Source organism: Camelus bactrianus, chromosome 1 (assembly GCF_048773025.1).
Source record: "Camelus bactrianus isolate YW-2024 breed Bactrian camel chromosome 1, ASM4877302v1, whole genome shotgun sequence".
NCBI classification, from domain to species: domain Eukaryota; kingdom Metazoa; phylum Chordata; class Mammalia; order Artiodactyla; family Camelidae; genus Camelus; species Camelus bactrianus.
Window position 1 is genome coordinate 97680471 of NC_133539.1, and position 15624 is coordinate 97696094.

A 15624-nucleotide genomic window follows, 5' to 3' on the forward strand; every position below is an offset into this window, starting at 1 on the left:
GATGTGGAAGATGAGGAAAGAAAAGAATTAACGATGACTGCCAGGTTTCTGGCTTGAGCAGCTGGGTGAGTGGTGGTACCATTCATAACATAGAGAAACCTGGGTGATGAAGAAAGAGAAAAATTTGGAGGGAAAAAAGCACAAGTTCACTTTTGTACATGTTAAGATTGAAATATCCAAATGGAGATGTCCAAGAGGCATCTGGATATAAAGAGGAGTGATTATAACAGGAGATATAAATTTAGCAATCTTCATTGTAAAAGTAGCATTAAATACACAGGAATGTATGAGATCATTTACAAATAGCCTTCTCTGCAGCATTTTAATAAAACTACTAAACTAATATTTAGAGCTAGCCTTTAGCGTAAGTCAAACAGGGGGCCACCTACATATTATGTTCTGAGAAATGCTTGGCTCCTGCTTCCCAATTTTTTCCCATATGGAACCCTGGTACAATGGCATCTTAAACCCCTACACTAATTATTTTCCTTAGATTCAGAAAGAAGGGCAGATATTGGAGATTTAATTGTCAGCCATTGACATCTCATTTTTCATAAATTCTCCCATCCCCTGCTACTCTCTTGCAAACTGCAAGATCAAATACATTTTTCAGGCAGAGAAGGAAACTCTACAGAACAGAAAAGACTAAACAGAAAAGATGAAAACACAGAAGATCTGAAATGGCACTCTCCTGATCTGTGGGGCTTTGATGAAAATGTAAAAGTCTCCTCCACAATTCAGACACAACAGAGAACACAAAACAACAGCATGTGCGAGCAGGAGGAAAGATGCAACAAGCATGATGTGTTTGATTTTACTAAATGGGGCAGCGGTTAAAATTAGAATTTAATTTAAAAGTTCTATATTGATATAAATCATTCCAACTAACACAATGGTACTTAAACAGTACTTTAATTAGCCTACTGTTTGTTCTGTTTCAGTTAAGTTGACAATAAGCTGTTTTATAACTGCTATTTCCCCCAACACTGCTTACTTTCCTAATTGTAGATTTCTTTTCTGTTCACTGCTTGTTATTTCCTGTTTCAGGCATGAATTTATTTGAGCCATCAATCACACAATTTCACTTCCTTGAAAGAGGCTTTGCATCTGGTGATGAGCTCTACAGTCTGGAAACTCTCCCGGCCTCCATCCTGATTATAGTTAAGGCTTATCAACCTTGGCAATTTAATGAAATGCATCCGCCCCTAGTTTGTTCATTTCCAAAAATAAAGATGTGGAGGAACTGCTGAATTACACTTGCATGTGTTCAAATGATCAAATTAAAGTGCTAGGTATGTTAGTAATAATAATAAGTTAATGGAAAAAAGACATACATTGTATGAGAATTGCCAGAACTGGTTGCTATTTTTAGCCTTTCCCATCTTTCTTACAATCACTGCCTCTCTGTCTTACCCTCCCTATAATCATTTCACTTTTTATCATTGACCTCTTCATATTCAGTGCTAAGTAAAACTTTTAATTAGGGAAACTCTATTCTCAAACCTTTCCAATCTTTCTCTTTGACATTGTTGTTTCCCATATCGAACTTTCTATCCCCAGGAGATCAGTGCTCCCAAAATATTCCCAGATTTTTCCTTGTTCCCCCTGCTCCCCTTGCTAATAACCATAACAATAGCAGCAGCAGCAGCAAAAATACTGTACTAAGCTCTTCTATACATCGTTTTATTAATCCTCGGGACGACCTCAGGTCATACTATTGTGTTTGTCTTTACAGATCAGGAAACTATGGTTCAAACAAACTAAATAACTCATCTAGGCGAATGCAGCTGGTGAGAAATGAAATAGACTTCTTGGGTTTTGGAACTGGGATCTGAATGCAAGTCCATCCATATCAGAACCTGAGCTCTGAACCAAAATGATAAACAATGAATAGCCAGTATAAGGAGAGAGAGAGCTCAAGTTGGAGGCAAATGACTCTCTTGTGTGATCTGGGGCAAGTAATGCAATCTCTTATTCCTAGATTTCATCACATTCTATCTATGCATGGTTGTCCTACTTGAAGAGTACCCCTTATCTGAGCCTATCCTTTGCTCTGCTCTCCAACACCTCTCCAACGCCTAAAGTTTACCTGTCTTAGATCTCCAAAGCTCTGCTTCCAGCTAACTGTTGTTTAGAAAACTTTTAAACAAATTAATACAGGAGTATTAGCCTTGTTAGAGACACATGTTTTCTAGGGTAGCTTCCAAAACCACAATACTGTAAATGAAAGTGTAATTTTAGATACTGAAATGAATGAGTGAAAAACTTAAGTGTAAAATGACTATAACTCAATAAAAAAAGTTTAAAAAAATTTTTTAAATGAAAAAGAAAAAGAAAAACTTAAGTGGTCAAGAGAAGTCTTTCTAATACCCCTCAACTATGACACCATATAGACCAGTGCGTATCACACTGTTACACGTAGGAACACCTGGGCATATGTTAAAATGCAGATTCTGGGTCAGTAGATCTGCAATAGAGCCTGAGATTCTATAGTTCCAGCAAGTACCCAAGTGATACTGATGCTGCTGATAACCAGACCAAACTTCTAAATCATCCATTCCTTTTACAGTTAAGTCCATCTTCTTTAATCTTTGATTCTTTTCCTGTTTTTCTTTGCTACATAGCAAGTTCGAGAAACTGTAAGGTCTGATTTTTCAGTTTCCTCTTTGTATGACCCAAGATGATAACCCTTACTTTCTTCCAAGATCTGCTCTGCACTTATGAAGATGTATCACATTTAACTAAATATATCTAGGTGTTTTTAGGATTGCAGATCCAAACCTGAAAGATTGTTTTTCCAGTTAAAATAAAAATAACAATAAATTACTTTTTTAAAAAGCTAAAACTGTACCTTAAAAGAATCAGGAAATATGAGGACAGGAAGAATATTGAGAATTAAGAATTCTACTTTCTTTTTTTCAAACTTGTTTTTATTCTCAAAAAACTGGCCTCTTGCAACTTAAGGTCCAGGCTGGCACTACAGACAAATGCTTTCTATGAAAGCCTTTTCATTAGCAAGAGCTACTCAAAAGGTGGTAGCAGTACAGTAAATCATCACACGTGTTCATATTCGAAACAAAAACTACTAGTTCTTAACTTTTCAGAGGTTGAGAAATGTGAAACTTTGTGGTCAAAATTAATTTGCATCTATTTATTTGCTAAAAAATTATTTCTTAATAAATGTAACTTTAAAAACTCATGAACTTTGGGGAGGAGGGTATAGCTCAGTGGTAGAGCACAAGCCTAGCATGCATGAGGTCCTGGGTTCAAGCCCCAGTATCTCCATTAAATAAACAGATGAATAAACCTAATTACCTCCTCCCTAAAAAAAAGATTAATTTAAAAAAAAACTCATGAATTTTAAACTGAAGGTAGTTCATTTTACTTTTATTAATCTACAAATGAAAAATGCTTATCAATACCAGTCATGTTACAATAGATCATTTTGCTTCTATCTTACTTTTATCATTATCAAGAAAATTAAGTAATGCAAGATTGAAATCACTGTTTTGTAAGACTATTTGTAAGTAGAATTTTAAATAATCATTTTCTTTTGATTTTCTTTGTATTCAAATGAGAGGCAGTTGCATCAACTCTCTTTCTTTACAATTATTTGTTTAAAAATCTCCACATAGCTTCTATTTCTTTGCTATTTAAAGTATAGTCCAAAGAGTTTGTTAGAATTGAAAATCTCAGGCCCCATTTTAGTACTGCTCAGCCAGAACACATATATTAAAAGGATTATCAGGTAATTCAAATGAACATCTATGATTTCTTAGATGAAAAGAACAGAACTGAGTGACAAATTTTAAAAGTTACAGTAATAAAAGCATAATTGTATATTAAAAGCAGATGCTATCCAGGGGGAAGGAAGTGGGAATAGATAAACTGGAAGTTAGAGATTTGTAGATACTACTATATATAAAATAGCTAAACAACATCTTTATACTCTGTAGCACAGGGAACCATATTCAATATCTTGTAGTAAACTATATTGAAAAAGAATATATGGATGTTCATGTAAGACTGAAGCATTATGCTGTACACCAGAAACTGACACTTTATAAACTGACTATACTTCAATTTTTTAAAAATAATAATAAAAAAACAGATTCTATCAATTTTTCTCAGCATATCATCACTGAGCATTTTTTAACCCAAAGCAGATACTCTTAAGGTAATATTATTGTAAAAGACCACCAATCATTCAGCATTCTTTGACGTTGCTATTTACCATGTGACGTTAAATTCTATTTCTTATTATTTTGTCTGTATCTTATAACATGTATCAATATACCATAAATCATAAAACCTTTTAAAGTCAATTCAAATATGTAATTATTTCAGAGATATTAAAGGAACCTAAAGCAAAGGATTAAACAATAACAGGGAGAATACCATGACTTTTAAGTACAGAAATAAGAATCAAGTTACTAATTTCCATCTTTGAAACATGTAAAAGACCAGAGGACTAAAATATTTATCACTGATTGTGACATAGTTGTTTCTTTTTTACCCTGGTCCACATCTTATAACATTACTGTTCTCTTTCTCTTTCTCCCTTGGTGTGTCATCTTTCTATTTACTTGTTTTCCCTGCTTATAACCTAATTCTTTCCTACCATTATTCCTAGCGAGCAATTCCTTCCCTATTTCTCTACATTTATTTTCTCTTACTTATTTTTCCATGCTTATTTCTTTATCTGACAGTTCTCTTTAAACAAGTTTATTTATTATAGCTTACTTAGCTATTTTCTTTTTCCCTTCCTGCTATTCCTTACCTACCCTTAAACCTTCCTCCATCCCAAACACATGCACACATTCACACTAGACTGGAAAGTCCACGTCTTGTTCACTGCAATGATCCAGCACAGAGTAGTGCCTGGCACAAGATAGGGCCTCGGTGTATATGTATTGAATGATAAAACTAATAAACAGTATATCTTCATTTGAGATGAAACGTCTCTTCACTTCCATACCATTTATTTTGTTTGTATCTCTTTTCACACTTCATCCTGTAATACAGTTTCTGGTCCAGGTATTTCAGATGATTAACATCTTCCTTACTCATGGCAGTTCCCTTAAGGTCACATTTAACACCGAATCTTCCAGAGACCTCTCATATTCCATTGCATGTACAAACCACCCAAGTAGGCTAACTAAATTAATTAAAATTTTCTAGAAAATGAAAAAACAAAAAACAAAAAGGTCTTCTAGATGCTGAAGCAAACTATTCCTAGATTGCAAATAAGAGAATTTTCAAGACTAATTCTTATCATTTCAAGCTTTCCCCAGATTCCTAAGAGTTTTCAAGTCTAGTTATCATTTCATTGTTATAAGACAATTTTTAATGACATCAATCTACAATAACCTATCTTGGTTATTCAGTCACTGTAAGTCCCTGAGCTAGGCCACTGGGCATATGAAGTGATTGAGACACTGTCCTGCCATCAGTAAGCTTCCAGTCTAATGGGGAAGGCTGACACTGATATAATAAATGGAATCTAAAAAGATTCTATAGTTAAAGAATGTATGATGCAGTGGAAGAATAGGTCAACTTTCCTGGGGAGACCAAGAAGGCTTCTTCAAAGGACTGATTTGGGCTTTTGTTGATGTTGTTGCATTTTATTTCTAAATAAATACTGGAGTGGATGAGGGAAGGTGAACAAGACACCAAAACAGCATCAACTACATCCTATATTAATACTTTATATCAGAAGACTGACAGCATAAGAAGATAGCTTTATGCTGTAACACTTGAAAAATACAAGGCAAAAAGAATTAGCTTTGCAATGAAACTCTTTGCCCTTCTTGTGTTTTCCGTGTTCTCAAATTTCTTATGGTTGGAACTCAGACTTAGACTGGGAATCAGAATAGAATTAATCAACAGGTTAACATTTACTGAGCACCTATCACGTGCCTCGCCTTCTGTGAAGTACTGCTAAGAATAAAAGGAAATTCAAGATAAGTGTTCTGTCCTAGGTCAAGAGGAAACAAGATTTACATACATGAAAAAAATGATCAGACATAATAGCATTAACCCAATAATATAATACTGGGAATTTCAGAGAAGACTCTTAGAATTAAGTTCCAGTAAAATGCTTACTCTGTAAGCTTGAGTAACGATGCTTAATATCTTTGTTCGTTTATTGAGGGGGTTTGAAATATTTTCCACCAACGCCAAGGGCAGTTGAAAGAGATAACAATGGTAAACTGTTCTAAATAACATAAAGGCAAAGACTAAAAGAAATACCAACTATATTGTGTTGTTTAGGGGCAGATTCCATTATGCAGAGATGGGAAGGGAAAACCACAGAGTCTACACATTCATCTCCCTGGTGCAAGGGGGTATTGTTCTGTACCCCTGTTGTGGCAGGATTAGAAATACCACCAGGGAGCAAGTACACAAAGTTGTTATGGAAACCAGAATGCTTCAGCACAGAGTTATTTACAGAGAACTTCCAGGATTATCACATTCAATAAAATCAACTCTGCTTTGCTTCACTCTGTGCCAGTGCATCCCAATCAAATATCTAGTTGGAAGGGTCCTTCAGTAAGCTGCATTTGGCTGCATATGGATTCAGGAATCAGTGGATGGTGGTCACATCACTAAGTAAAATTTATATATGGCATTTTTGTATTACATGCTTGACACTAGTTCACACTCGCCTCAACTATTGTCAAGTTTGCTGGTTTCCGTAATATAGGAACAAGGTGGCTGTTGACTAATGCCATTGACAGAGAAACATTTCCTCCAATGTAGCTGCTGTCTGTGTTGCCTGATACCGCGGTACTGCAGCACTTCTCTCCACATTCTTTCTACTTGCCTTTAAGGCTAGATAGTGACAGCTGCCTCTGGCCAACATTTTCGTCTTTAATTGTGAATTGGGATTCTCTCAGCTATTGAACAAGATCTTTAAAAAAAGACTTTTCTTTCTTTCCTTTTTTTTTTTTTTTTTTTTGCAAAAATGAGGATTTTCATAGCCTTTGAGGGATCTTTTGAACCATTTGATGTTTCAGCAGATGAAACTGTGGAGGCTGTCAAGCTAATGATAAAGGTATGTACTTTGTCCCTGAGCCACGAAGATGTGTATTAATTTTAACTATGTGGTGAAGTTTAAACTGCATGTGGGGTGGAGATACTATTGGGTACATTTTCAGCAAACAGGGAACTAAAACTATTTGAAAGTATCAATTTGCTTACAGTTGGTTAGAAGATATTAACTATGGAGGTGTTGGGAAAATTCTCAGAAAAAAAGTTTAACTTCTCTTTATTTTGTAGATTGTGCACTGGCCAGATAGTATTATTGCAATTCTTCATAAAAGGACAAAAACAAGACACTAACTCTAGGCTATGTAAGTGGAGCGTGCCAGTTGTCAGATGGCTTGTTTGGTGAGCAAGCAACTATAGAAAACCAAAGGATTTTGGAGGTAGAGAGCAGTTTTGGGCTACAGCCTCATTTTGCATCTAGGGAAAACTGAAGCTCAGAGAGGTTGACCATTTAACCTAGGATCACAGAGCCAGAATAAGAAATAATTTGGGTGTAGTACTTTTCTTACAAATTTCTTGTAAATAGTCACTCTAAATGGGAAATTAAGACAAATATTTAGGTCCTGACCATCAAATGGTATTTAACTTGGAGATGATTATCCCCGTTTGCTAAGGAGCATTTACTGAATCACAGTTACATGATATTCAGTAAATTAATACTGTCGCTGAAATCTAGATCTTCTAACACAGAGGCTCTTAATCTTTATGTGTTGTAGATCCCTTAGCCGGTCTGGTGAAGCATATGGACTCCTTCTCAGAATGTCTTTAAATGCATAAAGTAAAATAAATACCCCAAAAAGGAAACCAGTTATATTGCAATACAATTTTCAAACATTAAAAAACAAATTTGTGATAGAGTGACATAGGATTCCTTACTAACACATTAGCAAGTGTTTGCAGTGTATCTAATAACTATTACAATTTCTAAGGGTATCAGTATAAATAATATTTTAAGATATCTGCAACAAGTACAATGTGATATGAAAATATCTGTGATTTCTATTAGTGACAAAGTCACCAGTACAGGTAACTACTGCTACTTTAGTTTGTTGCCTACATACATAAGGAAAATCCAATGTTATTTGAAGTTAATAAAAACCAAATATAGTTTTTTCCCACCTAAATTCCACCCATAAACCTTCAGGGATGTCTAAAGACTCCAAGTTAAGAACCTCTAATACTTATTTCTTCTGTCCCAAGCAATTTAAAAATACTCAGTGGAAAATTGTAAAAGAAAAGATAACACATTGCTGGTCTAGTAATATAGACATGTACCGTTTTCACAATATGCTATTGATTTTCAAGGATTTTTTCCACATTCCTCTGTCTGAAGACGAACAAGGCAGGCGGTATCTGGAGCTGATGTACGCTGGAGCAACCCTAAAGGACAGCTGGAGTCTTACTGATGTTGGAGTATCTTTTTGTTCAACTCTCAAATGTTTCGTTAAGGTATGATGGTCAGAATAACATTTATCCAAGATGTCTACCTCATTTTGAATAAAGTTATGGCTAATTCAACCAAAGTAATTTCATAACTTAGGAAGCGGTTTTCTCTTCTTGCCTTTTCCTCTCTTCCACTTGTATAACTAGCCTTATGCACAATCTGTGCTGTAAGGGGAAATAAAGTGTGGAGACTGGTTAGAGTTCCTCTTGTTTACTCCTTCTCTCCTTCCCTCCACTGTTCCCCTGGTTACCTTCCCCAAAACAGCCATTACAGAGCAACCCACAAACCAACACGGGAACAAGGCCAAGGGGAAGATCTGCAATACTGATGTGGGAGAAAGAAGATTAGGTCACTTCCGTGGGTTTACAGTGGATCAGGGAAATGAGGAAAGAGAAGAAATTCTTAGTAACAACAGGATGAAGGGGTAGTTTCAACATTCAGATCCACCAGCATAGCCATTCATGAATTAGGCACATACAATGGAGATGGCTGTTTCCATTTATGGTGTCCTGAGTCAGTGGTGCTTAATTTGGGGTCCATGGCTAGGTTTTAAGAACAAAACCCTAAAATTGCAAAAACATGTGAAGTTATGTACCTGGAGACTTTCTGGGTGGAGGATTCTTAACTTTTGACAATTTCTTACAGAAAAAGGTGGCCTAAAGAGTATAAGAACTGCTCTTGAGGGTAGAAATATTAGTCAGTACCAGCTCTTTACCCCATATAAAAACATGAGCCCCAAGGAACTTAGTAAAGTACATATTCTCTGCTAAATGAGGCACTCATTTTCTTATATTTAGCATAAAAAAAGTTTATGGTAGCTAAAGTTAACTCTTTGTTTTCATATATTTCACTGATGGACAAAGTGGGAAGTCTATTTTTAAAAGAAATACTCTAAAATATTTATTATTAAATAGTAAAGTCACAGAAAAATAAACATTGTATGATCCCATTCATGTAAATAAAAAGACCATATTTGTGTGTCTTTAATGTTTGATAAGCATTTATTCATGTATTTAATTTTTTAGTTTTTTTATTATGCATCTTTTGATAGATTTTTAAATTTTTTTATTATAGTAACATTGGTTTATAACACAAGTTTTATGTGTATAATATAACATTTCTACTTCTGTATACTCTACAGTGTGCTTCTCACTAGAAATTTAGTTTCAGTCTGTCACCATACAATTGACCCCTTTTACCCATTTTGCCCTCAGCCCCTCACCCCTTTCCCTTGCTAACCACTACTTGGTTCCCTGTAGCTATGTGTTTGCTTTGGTTTGGTTTGGTTGGTTCATTTATTTCGTTTTGTTTGGTTTTCATAGTCCACATATGTGAAATCATAAGGTATTTGTCTTTCTCAGTCTGACTTACTTCACTTAGCATAAAACCCTCTAGGTCCAACCATGTTGACACAAATGGCAAGATTTAATCTTTTTATGGCTAAGTAGTCCCATTGTGTGTGTGTGTGTATATATACACACACACATATATCTATACATATCCATATTATGTGTACCTCATTTATAGCATACATATATATCTTCTTTATCCATGCATACGTTGATTGACATGGTTAGTTTGTTTCCATATCTTGGCTATGGTAAATGATGCTGAAATGAACATAGGGGTGCATATATCTTTCTGAATTAGTGTTTTTGAATCTTTGGATAAATACCCAGAAATGGGATAGCTGGATAATATGGTAGGTCTCTTAACATTTTTAGGACTCTCCATACTGTTTTCCACAGTGGCAGCACCAATTTACATTCCCAGTAACAGTGTATGCACGTTCCTTTTTCTCCACATTCTTGCCAACACTTGTTATTTCTTATCTTTTTGATAATAGCTATTCTAACAGGAGTGAGGCAATATCTCATTGTGTTTTCGGTTTGCATTTCCCTAGTAATTAGTGATGTTGAAGATCTTTTCATGTGCCTGCTGGCAGTATGTATGTCTTATTTGGGAGAATGTCTATTTAGTCCCTCTGCCCATTTTTAAATCAAGTTGTTTGTTTTCTTTTACTGAGCTGTATAAGTTCTTTATGTATTTTGGATATTTAAGATTTGCAAATACTTTCCACTATTTCATAGGTTGCTTTTCATTCTGTTGATGATTTCCTTTGCTGTGCAGAAGCTTTTTAGTTTGATGTAGTCCCGTTTGTTTATTTTTCCCTTTGTTTCTCCTTCCTGAGGAGACACATTTAGAAAGATATTGCTAAGATTGATGTCAAAGAGCATGCTGCCTATGTTTCCTTCTTTTGAGTTTTATGGTTTCAGGTCTTACATTTAAGTCTTTAACCTATTTTGTGCTGATTTTTGTGTATGGTATGAGATACTGGTCTAGTTTCTTTTGTTCTTCCTCTTCTTCTTCTTCTTTTTTTTTTTTTTTTTTGTTGTTTCATATGTGGCCGTCCAGTTTTTCCAACAGAATTTATTGAAGAGACTATTCTTCTTTTTTTCATGGAGGTATTGGTGATTGAATCCAGGACCTCGTGTAGGCTAAACACATGCTCTATGACTAAGCTATTACCACCCCCCTTGAAGAGACTGTTCTTTCTCTGTTGTATGTTCTGTGCTCCTTTGTTATAAATTAATAGTCCATATATGTATGAGTTCATTTTTCAGCTCTCGATTCTATTCCATTAATCTATATATCTGGGGTTTTTTTGCCTATATCATGCTGTTTTGATTACTATAGCTTTGTAATACAGTTTAAAATCAGAGCGTGTGATACCTTCAGCTCTGTTCTTTTTTTCTCAAAATTGCTTTGGCTATTCAGGGTCTTCTATGGTTTCATGTAAGTTTTGGAATTTTTTTTTGTCTATTTCTGTGAAAAATGTCCTTGGAATTTTGATAGGGATTGCATTGACTCTGTAGATTGCTTTAGATAATATGAACATTTTAACAATGTTGATTCTTCCAGTCAGTGGGCATGGACTCTCTTTCCATTTCTTTGTGTCTTCTTTGATTTCATTCAGGGTCTTACAGTTTTCAGTGTACAGGTCTTTCACTTCTTTGGTTAAATTTATTCCTAGGTACTTTATTCTTTTTGTAGTGATTATAAATGGGATTGTTTTCTTAATTTCACTTTACACTAGTTCATTTTGGTGTAAAGAAACACACAAATTTTTGAAAGTTGATTTCGTACCTGCATCTTTGTTTATTATTTCTAATAGTTTTTTGATAGAGTCTTTAGGGGTTTCTCTATGTAAAATTATGTCATCCACAAATAGTGACAGTTTTACGTTTTCCTTTCCAATTTGGATGCCTTTTATTTATTTTTTGCTTCATTGCTCTGGCTATTACTTCCAATACTACGTTGAGTAAGAGTGGCAAGTGTGGGCATCCTTGTCTTGTTCCTGATTTTAGGGGTATTATTTTTACATTCTTGAAAAATATCTAATTATCAAAAAAGGAAGTAAAAACAACTTTAATTTCCTCTGCTTTTCTCCCTCTGATACTCAGAAAATTATAGTATAATACTTTTCAAAGCATACTAAATTCCATGTCATTTCTTAAATGTCTTTTATGTCTGTAAGTGTTTTATGTCTGTAAATTCCATGTCATTTCTTAAATGTCCTTTATGTCTATATATATATGTGTGTGTATGTGTGTACACATTTAAATATATACATATATATATTTATATATATTTTAAATATATTTAAGTAATATTACATATATTTATATATATATTTAAGTGTATATATATATACACACACACACTTGTATATACATTTAAGAGTGTTTGTTTGTGTGTGTGTGTGTGTGTGTGTGTGTGTGTGTGTGTATGATGTGTTTTTGTTAGTATACAGACTAAATCCTCTAAAATTTCCTGGAATTCTTCAATGCTAATAATGATGTTCAAGACTTTTTTGTTATTTGCTTACTTGGAGAGAGAAGTGTAAGATCAATACTAATATTTGAACTGGCTGAAATAATCTAATTGAACCATAGCTATGCAGGGATGTAGATAAAGTTTGTTAAGAGTATGAATAGAATACTTCTACTTAACTAAGCACTGACTTAATTTTTATTATTTAAAATTTAAATTTTTTTAACTAGGTAGTACATTCACATGGTGCTCAATTCAAATGATACAGAAAGATTTACATAAAAAGTCTCTCTCCTAACTCTGGCCCCCAGTTTCCCTCCACAGAGGCAATCTATGTTCATAGTTCTACTTATAAAAATATTTGATAAATCCCATCAATTAAGCATCATCTGTTACAGTGATGCAAGCTGCCTTTGCACTGAACTCTAATCTTTCCCTGGAGTTCTAACTGCTAAAGATAAGAATAGAATGTAAAGGTAAAAGACTATTCAAGAGAACCTCGGCAGAATATAATTACAAGTCACAGGACTGGCCGACACCTAGAGTTTAATTAAAAACTCAAATTCCATGGAACTCTTACTGATCTTAATTTTCACCTTCTCTGGTAGAATCATATTTAAAGAATTTCTTATCACTAGTTTTGGGCAGGAAAACAATATCTTGAATCTGAAGGAAGAGAATTACCTGCAAAAGCCATAATACTGGTTTCCATCCTAAGTTAGTTCCTGTTTAGATTAGATGATAAAACAGGCCTATTTCAAAAGTCTACACTATTTACTGTGCATATATGATAACAGTCCCATCTGGGCTTATAACAACAAAAGTACCTTATGAAAATATCCCATGCTTCAAAGAATGAAGTCATACCAGCTCCATACTATTTGATCTATCTTAGGTAACCGAAGGCTGCCTCCTAAGTCATGCTATTGCTCTACTACATAATTAGATGTATACAAACTTAAGTAGTACCTTGCCTATCTAACTATGTTATCCATGCAATTAGTTCCACATTCTGAGAATCTAGTAAAGCTAGAGTCTCTTAATTTATTTGATTCAACTTAGAAATAGCATGATATGAACCAAAAACTTGGCAAATAAGCACTATTTCTCTTTAAAAAGATGCAAGTGGATACTATATGTCACGAAATAAATCCCAAATGTTTGGTTTCTTTATTGTGTTTATATTTTTGTGTGGGTTACAAGATTTTGCTTGTGTAGAAAGAGGGAAAGACATTAGATAAGTTAAGAGGTGTTCTATTTTAAATAGTCAATAGGTTTTCCAGTTTCCCTGCTAATTACACCTTCTTCTTTAAATGTAATGTAGACATATTTGGAAAAGTGAATGAGGGGAATGACATAAGGACAGTGAGGAAAGAACACTGCTTTAATTTTTCCTTCTTTGGAAAAAAACTCCTGTAGAAACCATAGGAAATACTTTCTATGGCATGTATCTCTAAGTTCTATTAACACAGGTGTGAGTCTTGCCCACTCACTGCTGACGCTGTGGCCATGCTCCTGTAGACCATGGCTTGAAGCATTGTAAAGCCTGGATCACTGTCCAGCAGGCAGAGGTGCTACCACATTTACCTCCTTCATTCTAATCTGTATAATTGTGGAAACTATTGCTCAAGCTTTGTTCATTGTTGTCATCCAGTGCCTAGAATAGTACTTGGCACATAGGCTCTCCATGGACATGTGTTGAAAAAATGAGTTGATAAAGCCTTGAGGGGTACCATATGAAAATTGACAAGAAGTTATACGATTGTCATCAGAAACGTCACAGCGAGGTATTGAGATGCATTTCAGGATTCGGTTCCCTTGCTGCGGCGTCTCTCCTCCCCCTCTACCCTTGAGGCACGGCGACCCTGTCCTAGCACTTTTCCTTATCTAACATCAGGGTCCTTCGGCTGCAAGCAGCAGAAAAGAACCCTGGACAATTAAAGAAGAAAATGAATATCCAGCAAGGCTTTTTGTAGTTCACAGTCTTCACGGGAAGATTAGAGAATCAGGCTCAGAGATTAGGCAGCCAGAAATAATTTCTAAATCATGACCTACAACTAGTCCAGGAAGGCCACCACTGCAGCTGCCCTGGAGCCCTCAAAGGAGGCACTGGACGCAGCCACTAGCCCTGCTGCTGGGCCAGGAGTGCTTCAGATCTGCCATTGCCAGGGAAGAGTCCCTGCGTCTGCTGCTCCTCTTCCTTCCTGGCTCCTAATTCAAGGTGGAGGCAGATGGGGAGGCTTGATTAGGAGCACCCACGTCACACATCCGGGTCATCCAGCAAAGGAGACTGAGAAGCAACCACCTGGCAGGCTGTGTTTTCTCCAGGGTGAGCGGGACTCAGTCTCTTTAACACTCCTGGTTTCCTTGCCTCCTATTAGCATACTTCTACCAACCCAGGGCTGCAGTTACAACTTATAATCCTTTCTGGCATCCTTGGAATGTTGTTTTACGGTGGGAGATTGTGTGATTTGTGGTACATTGGGTAGAAGTCTATCAGACAAATTGGAGAAGTTTGAACTATATGAGTAGGTCTAAAATTGATTCAAAATAATATACATTTCAGCTTTCAAAAGGCATTATTAATATATAAACTTGACTTCTAGGAGATACATAATATGCAAATTTAGATTTTAAACACAAAAACATGTATAAACTTGTTTCTTAAAAATGTGTAATTTATAAACTTACAAACAAAAACATGTTTCTATATAGAATGGCTATTTTTTTTTTAAAGATAACCTGTAAAGAATAGTAGATAAAGAATTTGGTGATGAAAGGTGTTTCAATTCAGTGCCCTAGACTCCAAGTATAACATCTCCAGGATAACTAACATACAAAAAGAGAAGTTTATGAGGTTAAGATATTGATGAAAACATCTCAACTTTAAGTCATTCAGTTCAACAAAAACAAACATAATTTCTCCTTTTGGTCTACTCGGGAATAATAGTTGGGTCAAGTTTTTGCTTATTTGATGCTGCAACTCCAAAATAGCAAATTATTTAAAAAAAAAAAAAACAGAACTTGAAAAAAGTGAAAAAAGTATAGCAGTGTTCAAAACTTGCATTACCTTCTCTTCTGTTTCTCCTTAACTTTTCCTATTTTATTGTTAACGTACATGTATGTATTTACAGTGAGTTTGTATTTGTTTTCAAAGATAAAAGTGGAATTATTCCCATGAAATAGATCTATACTTTTTTTAATTGAAAAGTAAGACATTTTGTTTGTACCTCCTACCATAGTGTCTTGGTTAGTTTGTAAAGGGGAAAATAACACAGAATATGAATAAACATTTG

The 15624-nt window shown here is 35.0% G+C and overlaps 1 protein-coding gene across 1 annotated transcript in view; it reads left to right on the forward strand.

Annotated features, from left to right (window-relative positions):
• The window catches only part of ANKUB1 (ankyrin repeat and ubiquitin domain containing 1), a 41427-nt gene that overhangs the window by 6014 nt on the left and 19789 nt on the right, over window positions 1-15624 (forward strand). Inside the window, exons 2-3 of the mRNA XM_010970394.3 lie at window positions 1048-7057; window positions 8356-8499. Of these exons, the coding sequence (XP_010968696.2) occupies window positions 6968-7057; window positions 8356-8499 (234 nt within the window). The 5' untranslated portion in view covers window positions 1048-6967. The remainder of the gene's footprint in view (window positions 1-1047; window positions 7058-8355; window positions 8500-15624) is intronic.